At 34.5% G+C, this 10,621-nt stretch overlaps 2 protein-coding genes across 2 annotated transcripts in view; both read right to left on the bottom strand.

The window, feature by feature from the left end:
• LOC109233361 (ubiquitin receptor RAD23d-like) overlaps positions 1-4,480 on the bottom strand; it is a 10,572-nt gene extending 6,092 nt beyond the window's left edge. The window contains exons 1-3 of the mRNA XM_019399213.1: positions 4,262-4,480; positions 1,366-1,527; positions 1,116-1,169 (exon numbers count right to left, since the gene is read on the bottom strand). Of these exons, the coding sequence (XP_019254758.1) occupies positions 1,116-1,169; positions 1,366-1,527; positions 4,262-4,327 (282 nt within the window). The 5' untranslated portion in view covers positions 4,328-4,480. The remainder of the gene's footprint in view (positions 1-1,115; positions 1,170-1,365; positions 1,528-4,261) is intronic.
• On the bottom strand, positions 7,814-9,827 carry LOC109233736. The gene is made up of 4 exons (XM_019399602.1): positions 9,810-9,827; positions 9,200-9,277; positions 8,626-8,715; positions 7,814-8,254 (listed from the first exon to the last, which is right to left on the bottom strand). The coding sequence occupies exons 1-4, from the start codon at positions 9,825-9,827 to the stop codon at positions 7,814-7,816; spliced, it is 627 nt and encodes a 208-aa protein (XP_019255147.1).

Raw genomic sequence — 10,621 nt, 5'->3', positions numbered from 1 at the left:
GGGGGGGGGGGGGGGGGTAATGAATCCCCTTTTGCATAATTTGCGTAATTTGCATTTACTGGATCCTGGATACTCATCTATTAACACTTTAGAGCCCGTTTGGATGGGCTTATTTTAAGTAGCTTTTAAGCCAAAATAGCTTTTAAGCCATAAGTTAGGAGCTTTTGGCTTTTAGCTTGTTCTTGTCATTTTAGCTTTAAAACAAGTGCTTAAAAGCACTTTTTTTACTTTATCCAAACACTACAAAATGGCTTAAAAACTATTTTGGCTTAAAAGCACTTAAAATAAGCCAATCCAAACGGGCTCTTAATCATCTGCAAGACCTAGCCATATTCAATCTCCTTATCTTGAGAAATAATTAAAAACCAGCAAAAACTACCAAATCCCAATTCTCCATTTTTTCACCCTATATCTCTCATCTTCTTTTATGGAAAAAATGATACATAAAAATAGAAAATGGGAGGGAGATGCATAAGTAACGCTCAAAATATTGAAGGTTCATTTTTTTTCTGGGATAAGGCCATGTTTTGGTTGTGAAAGTGAGCCACGGTGGGTGTGGGGTGTGGGAGGTAGGCAAGTTTGATGGAAACAAAGAGTGATAAAAACGAGAATGTTGTGTAAATTTTCTTATTTCACGCACTCAGTTTTGTTTGAGATGCACGTACGGTTCCACATCTGCATTGAGTGTTCAATTGGCACACTTTTTAGTAACATGAAGAGTTCAATAGATCAGACCCTTAGATAAGGTGTTTAAATAAAAAATGGTGGCAAGTTTATATATATATATATATATATANATATGGATCGGGCTGCACGCCGCAGTGATATATTATATGGATCGGGCTGCACGCCGCAGTAGTATAGCGCTTGGGCTGAAGGAGCCCCTCCGGAGTCTGCACACCCCCAGTGAGCGCAGTCGACTATTATTATTGGATCAGGTTGCACGCCGCAGAAGTTTATATATATATATATATATATATATATATATATATATATATATATTTGTTAAAGTAAGTAGAATTCATAATCTCAATCATCACACTAGAAACAGATAAAAACTGCATAAAAAACCTCAAATAACTAAAAGAACCCTCCATAAATAATTAAGTTCTCACCGTATTTGAAGGTGCTGGTTGCGCAGCTGAGGTTGCACTTGTTGAAACCTTATTCTACAATGATCATGGGAGGACAAAAATTGGATATGAACCAGCATCAGCGAAAAAAAATAAATAGAGAAATCTGTATTCACACAGCTCATGGAAGCAAAAGTACCCTTAAAATCATCCAGGAAGAACATCTATTTCTAACAAAACAATAGAAAAAACCTTTGTGGAGCATGCTCATATTATTCTGAAGAATTGGTACCTTAGAAAGCATTATAACAACAAAACTATTCTCAGCGACTTTGTTTTCCTCCAACGTTGTAGTGTCCTTGAGAACTTTACCCTGGTGGATAAGCATCTGTTGTGCAGCGGGGTAGACATCTTGACCTTGAGCTGTTTCTATGTTTTTCTTCACATCAGCAACCTGAATATTTATTGCTATGGACATCAGTTTGTGCAACAGAGGAAAAAGGGAAAGAAGAAGGAACGAAAGAAAGCACTGGCAGAGAAATTACAAACATGAGTGAGATCAGGGCTTTTTGTTTAAAAGTAACACGACGCTTGCAATGCTGTTCTGATTATTTTGGGTCAACTTACTCTATTATCAAACAGGAAAGGGTGGAAACATCTGAAGTACACAAAGAGGGCTTAGCTAGGGAGACGAATAAACAACAAAAAAGCAAAATTAGGAAAGTAAAATAGCTGTAACTGCTGCACAAGCTGCTCAATGCCTGCACACTATTCTTTGGACTAAAAGAAAGGAAAGAGAATCACAAAAAGATGAAAAAGAAAAACCGATATAAAAGAAAAGGCAAACATAAAAACTAAAAAACAAAGCAGCACATCTTCTGAATTCTCTGCATGCAGAAGGTTTCATCATCCTCATGGCACGATGCAATTCTATTCTCATCTTCTACCTCTTGAAACGATGTTTCGAGTGGCTGCAGCTCAAGAACACCGGGCCAAACCGAATTGCATTCATAAGGGCATTATAAGGGAAGTGGACCCTATAGGGACCTTGGGCCTAATTCAATTCCAAAAGCTAGCTCATGAGGTGAGGATTGCCCAAAACAAGGAGACAACAAGCCATTCCCTCAACCAATGTGGGACCCCCCCGCCCCCCGGTTACTCCCAGGGCGTAACATTTGGAGTGTGGACAGCATGATGTCATGTTAAGAAAATGAACATTCGACCTAATTGAACTCCAAAAAAAGGGAACCTTGGTATTCCCTCAAACCATGTGGAACCTTTAACATAAGCGAACCTTGATATTTTCTGACCAAACATCCCTATTCAGTCTTACCTTCCAAGTGACGCCATCACTAGATGCCACTAAATTCTCAGAAAGCCAACACTTATTTTCTTTAAGATAAAAAGAATTGTTTAGGGAAAGTGAAGACCTTGTTAGATGACAACGATGTGTCCACATGAAACAAAATCAGAAATTAACGGAGAAATATAAAAGAAAACTCTAAGTGCTGATGAAAATCTTTCAAACGTTATCTCAAGAACAATCTTCTGCCTTGCACCATCTAAAAAAATCGATATTGATCCGGGAAGTATAGGTTTGTCCTCAAACAAAATGAGATGAAAGAAGCAATCTTATATTCAAATTGTTTTAGCAATGAATTATGAATGAGATGGACGAAGCAATCTAAAGTATATAATCATTGAGACAAAGTATGATATTAAGAGAATGAAAGAGTCCTAGAACTTAGAATCAACCATTCGGATAATACATACTCCCTCTATTTCAATTTAGATGACACACTTTTCTTATTAATCCGTTCCAAAAAGAATGACATTTTTACAATTGGAAATAATTCAACTTTGAACTCTTCATTTTACTCTTAATGAGAAACTTTTAAAACCACACAAATGTCATGGCCCCACAAAGCTTTTACCCCTTAAGCTTTTAAGACCACAAGTTTCAAAATCTTTTTTTTCTTAAACTCCGTGCCAAATCAAACTACCTCATCTAAATTGAAACGGATGGAGTATTGCTTTTAACGGACGTTATTGCTTCTCACAACTTAGTTGACCCATTTTTGAAGGAGAAATTCAAAATTGAACACGAGAAAATCATGAAGCAGTCCTGACACCACCCAATCGACAATCAATCACCTTTCCAACAGAAGGAAAGATTGTCAACTGTACTTTTTCTTTTTTGTTTGTCCTGCCTTCCTTTCTTTTTATTGAGAGTAGAGGAAAGTAGTGACAAGAAGGAAAGGTCCTATTTCTACCTAGATCATTCTCTTTCCTATTGCTAGCAAGTTATTGTATCACATAACTTACCTAGCACTCTAACCAAGGTCGTGCTAAAAAACAGGAACTCCATTAACACAACCAATTGCTCCAGTAACATTAGAAACAATAAAAATCACTCTCAAGTCCCAACTCAATTAAAATCACTCCCAACTACCCTTCTTAGAAAAAACGAGAATACTTGCACCCAAGCTTCCACCCGTAGGACTCAAGAACAAAATAATAATTTAAAGCATTTCTTTAACCTAAGTTTTGATGCAGAAAGTCCTGTAAGGTGATGCGGAAATGGTATAAACTAAAGAGTCCCCAACAGTGGCAGCAGATATTTGCTCTTCATAGTGCTATAATAATAGCAGGACTGTATGGAATCTGCTCAATAGTAAACAATCATTTACCCGAATCTAAATCCAGTTCTACTCAAGCAATCCGCATAAAATATCCCAAAATTAGTCGAGGTGCACGCAAGCTGGCCGGGACACCACGGTTAGCAAAAAAGAAATCCCAAAATAACTTCACAGCATTCTATACTATCAATCCACGAATCAAAACAACAACAATATCAATATTACTTTAAATAACCTACAATTCGCAAACAAAGCTACCACTCTACAGCGATTGATTTAGCTTTCGCCAGGACGCCACTAACTTTGACTCGAACTATATAAAGAATTGAATTTTTGTCATAACAAGTCGGTATTCACTATTACAGGACCAGTTAGGAGTATCACTGACTTAAAATCCTGAATCCACGCCAGCTGCTATTAAACCCTAATCAGAGTCCAACCGCCGCTACAACAACTCAATTTGCTAATTGCACACAACTTCACAAATATAGACCCATGAAAGCATGAATATACAATTTAAAAAGATAAGAGAGATAAATCGATAGGTACCGTGTCTTCGGGTTTCACTTCGATCTCAAAGTGAGTGCCTTTCAAAGTCTTTACAAAAATCTTCATCTTCAACCTCTCGTTTACACGTCCTTACACTTCCGTCACCGTCGCCTGCAACTTCCGGTCGCCGCCGGCGGTAAAAAAAGATGTGTTAAGTCTGCAGAAAGGAGAAAGTCTCGAGCAGAAAGTTTTACACTGAAAAAGGGTAGCTAATGTCTTTATCACGCTTTATATACTTGAAAAAAGAAGGGTAATGGTTAGGTTACCCCTGGGTCGCGACAGCTCAGAATCCACCAATAATATGAATACACGTCGAGTACAACGGTGTTTGTGGATTACGTTGTTAATTTCCTTTCGCGCAGTAAGCATGGAGCTAGTTGGATAATTCTCATTATTTTAACCTAACTCATCTTAATTCCAATATTAACTATACGCGAATTAGTCATGATTCAGTTATAAACTAATCTATTTAGATCCACCTAATTTAGCTCCAATAGTCAACTTGACACCTTTTCTCTTGACTACTAGATTAAGGTCATTCGGTACGGTATTTAAAAACTTCGGTTCGGTACTTCGGTATATCAATTATGCAAATTAAATATCGTATCGAAATAGTTCGGTACAATTCGGTATTTTTTTGTTTGGTTCGGTACAGTTACATAATCATACTAAATTAATTCAAGTCGATCTGTTTTTTTATTTTTTTGGACCACCCTAGATCCTACGTCCGAACTTTCGTAGTATTAAATAAATAAAATTGTAATTTATAATATTGGTTGTGCTAAGTGTACGTGGACCAAAACTCATCTAGTCAAAACAAAGCGAAGAAAAAACACAAGTTTAGTCACAAGTGGGCTAACTAAAGAATTGTTCTTCGTTGGTAATTTGTTCCTTAACCACGAAATCCTTTAGGAAATGGTGCCAGCGCTCGCACTTTGCATCTGTGCAACAGTTGCCTTCTCTTCTGCTTACCAATAACTCTGTTCATCTGTTGCAGACTCCCTTCACTGTTGTGCAAATAAACAAGGAAATTTTACACCCTATAGAAAACCTCAGTACCCTATTTATTTTAAATAAATACCATTTTAAAATATTATATCCTATAAATACCTTTTATCCTTTATAGAAAAATATCTAATTATAGTTATATCCTACATTTAAGGCACCATATATGCTAAATAATATTTTTCTCTCGCCTTTTTAGTATTTTCTCTCACATAATCACCGTATTTGTGCTCTAACCACGTTTTCTCTCTCTCTTTTTGCATACACTTTACTCGCTTCTCCCACAAACCCACGTTTCATAACTCTTCTCCCACCCAAATTCTCTATTTCTCCGCCATTATCAATCCAACATTCAAAATCTAGCTAAAATCACTGTTTTACTGCCGATTTGTATACTCCTGGTAAGTTTTCTTCTTCGATTTTGACATCCTTATTTTGTTTCTCTAATTTTCATACCGATTTTAGTTTGTTTATGAAACAATAACCATTGGTATTGTTTACTCACCAGGAAGCTTTGGTTTTTCTCTCCAATGTCGGATTCAACACCACACAAGATGATAACCAGAGGTATACCCACCAAAATTCTCAATTTTGATCGGTCCTCTTTCTCGTTGCAAATAACTCAAGCGGAGTCGGATTTTGCAGGTTTATCAGCAACTACAGTTTCAGAGAGAAGAACTAAATTGCACAATGACAAGTCAAAAGAAGCCCAAGTTGAGAAATCTTCAAAAGAAACAAAAAATCCAGTTGCTTCAAAGAGGAAAAAACCTATGAATGATTCTTCATGTGTCAATGTAAAGGAAGTTGCTGCAAAAAAAACATCAGATACACGACACGAAAATGTAATTGCTATTTTATCAATATGCATTCAAAGAAACTTATATGTATTCATAATTATTCCTTATTTTACATGTATGATGTTGTATTCGTATGTATCTGGTTGTGTTTAAATATATTCAGTTTTATTCAATTTCACATTTTTGTACTATTTGGTATGAATGTATTCAGTTGTGTTTATAAGTATGTATATGTATTCTTATGTATTTTGACAGTTCTATTCTTAATGATTTTCAAGGTTCCCAACACTGTTGTATTTTGAAGCAGCTATTTATTTTTCAATGTATTTTTTTTTTTTTGCAACTGTTCAATTTTCCAGTAAGTTTTTAATTGTATTCATATGTATTCAGCTTAGTTATTTTTTATGTCATGTGCGTTGTATCTAGTTTTTTAATATGTATTTAGCCTTGTCAGTGTATTTAGTTGTATTCGTATGTATTCATGTCAGATGTACTGTAATATATTCTGTGTATTCAGTTATATCTATACTTCTAAGTGTTTATAGTTGTATTCATATGTATTCATGTCAGAAATATGCATTGTATTCAATTGTATTTACATGTATTTATTCTTGTTAAATGCAGGGAATTAAGTTTTTTGTGAAACACCATCCAAAATTTGCACCCCATATCATTGTTTATACTAACACTGATATAGTCTCCCAGCTAAAAGAGAACCTTACTCCTGATCGGTACCAACAACTTGGTAATACTTGCTTTGGAAATTTTCTTCAAATGAAGCGCTGTGAAGTTCAACATCAACTCTTCAGATGCTTCATGCCATAAGCGAGAATGAAGCACCTTCAAAGATTGCTAAGCAAATCACGGAGTCAGATTCAAAGATGCAGATAGTGTTGGAGCGGCTTTAGGTTATTGTAGTTTTGGAGTGTAGTTTCAAGAAGAATACTGTTTTGAGTAGTTTTTGGTGTAGATGGTATTTAGTTTGAAAAACTTATCACTTTATCAACAGTGTTCGTGTATGACAATTACAACTTTTCAATCGTTGTTTCTCTGGTTTGTTCATAAGTATTCATGCTTATTCTTCAGTTTGTATTCATATTTATCTTACAGGATTCAAGTATGTATTAATACCAAGTAACTTTGCTTGAACAGGTTTTAGGCAATGAACATGTTAATTTCAAAGTCAAAAACTTTATGTATGCTGATGGTAGGTTATATAAAAGAATTCAGATGTATTTTTTCTGAATTCAGTTGTATTTAGTTGTATTTAACTGTCAAATTTAGTTGTATTCAGTTGTATTCAGCAGCATTCATTCAGATGTATCTTTCAAGTTCAGTTAATACATATTAAAGAATACAAATTCAGCTGTATTAAACAGGTTTTACGTAGTCAGTTGTATTCAACTGTTTTATTCAGCAGTAGTTAGTTGTATTCAAGTGTATTATTCAGCTGTATTCAGTTGTATTTTGGTGTATTCATTTACATTCAGTCCTACTCAACTGTATTATTCATAAAAATACAGCAGCTGTATCCAGTTGTATTTTTTAGTATTCATCTATACTCAGTTCTACTAAACTGTATAGTTCATATATATTTATCTGTATAAAAATACTTCAACTATATGTATTCAGAAACTATTCACGAAAGTCATTTCAGAATATATTACTTGACAATGAGAATTTATTACTTGACAATGTCATCATACGTATTGACAAATCGTTGAAGCACCAATACATGTCAGAGTGTTAACTATTTATTACGTGGAGCATTTCTACACGTTCGCTTGTTATGTTCTCCCTGCCCACATATGCTACATGAATGTTGATTTTTCGGCTGCAGCAATTCACTTAAAGTTTTATTGCGCTTCTTCTTTGGCCTTCTAGGAGGTCTTTTCCATTTGGGTGGTAGTACAACCTCCTCTGCAACATGTTCTGGTATATTCCAGTCATTTCTGTCCGGTAGCGGGTACACTGGCACATCGTATGTCATTACAATTGTATTTGGTTTATAATAGTTAGAGCAATATTCTTCTGGCATTAGAAACTTGCTCTTCAATACAGCCCAAGCATGTGGGCATGGCAATTCATCAACTTGGAACCTCCCACAAACACATTTTCTCTCTAACAGGCAGATTGTGTAATTCCTCCCACCATCGTTAACCGTATGTAAGTATTCAGTTGATGGTACCACCTACATTTAAAAATAGAAATATAAGTTTTGAGCACATATAACTGAATTACCAAATGTATAATGCTAAATTAATAAGTTACATACACCTGAAATATTTGCATATAGATGAATACATCATATATTTAGACCAGCAGAATATCAACTGTAATTAGTGCAGAACTTATCAAAAGTCTACTGTACTTTAGGCAACAGGATGCTAACAAAAACATTAGAATCATACGTATTGACAATACATATTAAAATTATATATAATACAGCTTTGTTAGTTGTATTCCGATGAATTTCCCCACTTCAGTAAAAAACATAGAAGAAGACCAAAAAATCATATACACACACAGATCTGTAGCCGATGACGCCAAAAATTCTCTCACCCTTAACCCTTGAATCTCCTCCCCTTTCTTCTCCACCTCTTCGGACTCAAGCAACCTAACAAGCACACACGGACATAAATGGACAGATTTCTGGGAGTTTGGAAAAAGAAACAGAATACATAGCATAGGACAGAATACCTTGTATCATTCGTGTAGATATTGCCTCATTCAAGGTAAGCATCTCCTGGTACTTTTTCCCAAGCGTTGTGTATGTCTAAAGAGCTTCTTGAACATATGCCATATGCAAAATCGAATTTGAACGTATTTCTGTATACAATTGTATCAATCTCAAATTTTTTTGGTTGGAAATTGATTTCTACGAACTGTAGCAAAAGAACATGAAAAGAAAGAAGGGAGATTTGAAAATCGACAGAATCCTCTGTTTTTGGATACTTTCGGATGGAAAATCGTTGATGGAGGGGGAAATACAGATTATGGGTGCTATAATTGTGTTAGTTGAGTTATATTAGGAGACTATTTGCTAGATTGATTTTCTTTCCGTTTTTAATCAGTTGAAAGGTCCCTTTTTTAAGGAATATACATTACTGTATTTAATGATTCAACTCTTGAATACAGTTGAATGCAGCATCTTATTAACAGGTTTTCCATGATTCACGCCGCTTTTATCTAATGTATTCAAGAATACAGTAACCTAAATACATCAAATACATCTTAAAACATCTAAAAACGTATCTACATGCTGTAATATAGCAAATGGTATCTATAGAGAGCTAATTACCACTAAAAGATATCTATTTATGAAAATTTCTCAATAAACAAATGATAAGAGGAACATTAATATAAAATCTTAAAGACAAAACAGAAAACCAAGAAATATATAGGCTTGAGAATATATTACAAGTACAAGCGCAGTAATATGTGAATAGTAGATGTCTCATAGCGTCTGACTTGAGTTGGAGTTGGGCTTGGGTTTATTCTTATTATTAGGGATTTTTACCTTCCTATACTATGTACAAAACTTTATTATACTCTTTAATCAAGTTTTAACTTAATTACATGGGCATATACAATTTACCAATTATATACAATTAGTATTAATGAGTATCCCTTTATATTAGAAATTGATTAGGGAATCAGTTATTTCACATCCCTGATCTCTCTCTTCGTCTCTCTTTCTCTCTCTTTCTCTCCGTCTCTCTCTCTCACTGCCTCTGTTCTTTCACCAATTTGTGTTCCTTCATTTTTCTATGCTTTTTATCCGCTTTTTTCGGGGAATTCATCAATGAATTTCAATTGTTTTAATATAGATTTTTAACTTAGCAATTTCCTTTCACGTGTTCACAATTGGTGTTCGAATTGAAATTGTCAATCAATAAATTTTGAAGGTATTTTGATTCTCCACCATTGATATCCATTAAAAGGCTTCAAAGCTTTGAATTCGAATTTGGTTTTTCAAAACTATTATTTGTTTGTATTGGTTGTTGTTGCAAACAAATTGGGAATATTCTTTGAGGGTGTTTGGTGAAGATTAGACTTGATTTTGGCTGAATTGTAGATTGAAGCCTGAAGAAGAATAAGAAGACGATTTTGGCTGAATTGCAAATTGAAACTTGACGAAGAAGAAGACGAACACATGACATACAATATACTTACGAAATTGTAGTAAAGTTGTATGTAAATTATATTTAAGTTGTATACTTACGAAAGGATATTTTTTTTTTCAAATAAGAAAGTCAAACCTTCTGCCTTAGAGGTGGTAGTATCATCAATATAAGGACAAAAAAAAATAGAAATAGGTTATTTCCCTTTCAATTCACGTACTCTTACATTAAGTAATATATATATATATACATATATATATATATATATTGTATATATATGTATATATATATATGTATGTATGGCTGAAATTGCAGATTGAAGCCTAAAGAAGAAGAAGAAGACGATTTTGGCTGAATTGCAAATTGAAGCCTGACGAAGAAAAAGACGAACACATGACATACAATATACTTACGAAATTGTAGTAAAGTTGTAT

This window comes from Nicotiana attenuata, chromosome 10, assembly GCF_001879085.1.
Source record: "Nicotiana attenuata strain UT chromosome 10, NIATTr2, whole genome shotgun sequence".
Taxonomy (NCBI): domain Eukaryota; kingdom Viridiplantae; phylum Streptophyta; class Magnoliopsida; order Solanales; family Solanaceae; genus Nicotiana; species Nicotiana attenuata.
This window is presented reverse-complemented; position numbering and strand designations above follow the sequence as displayed.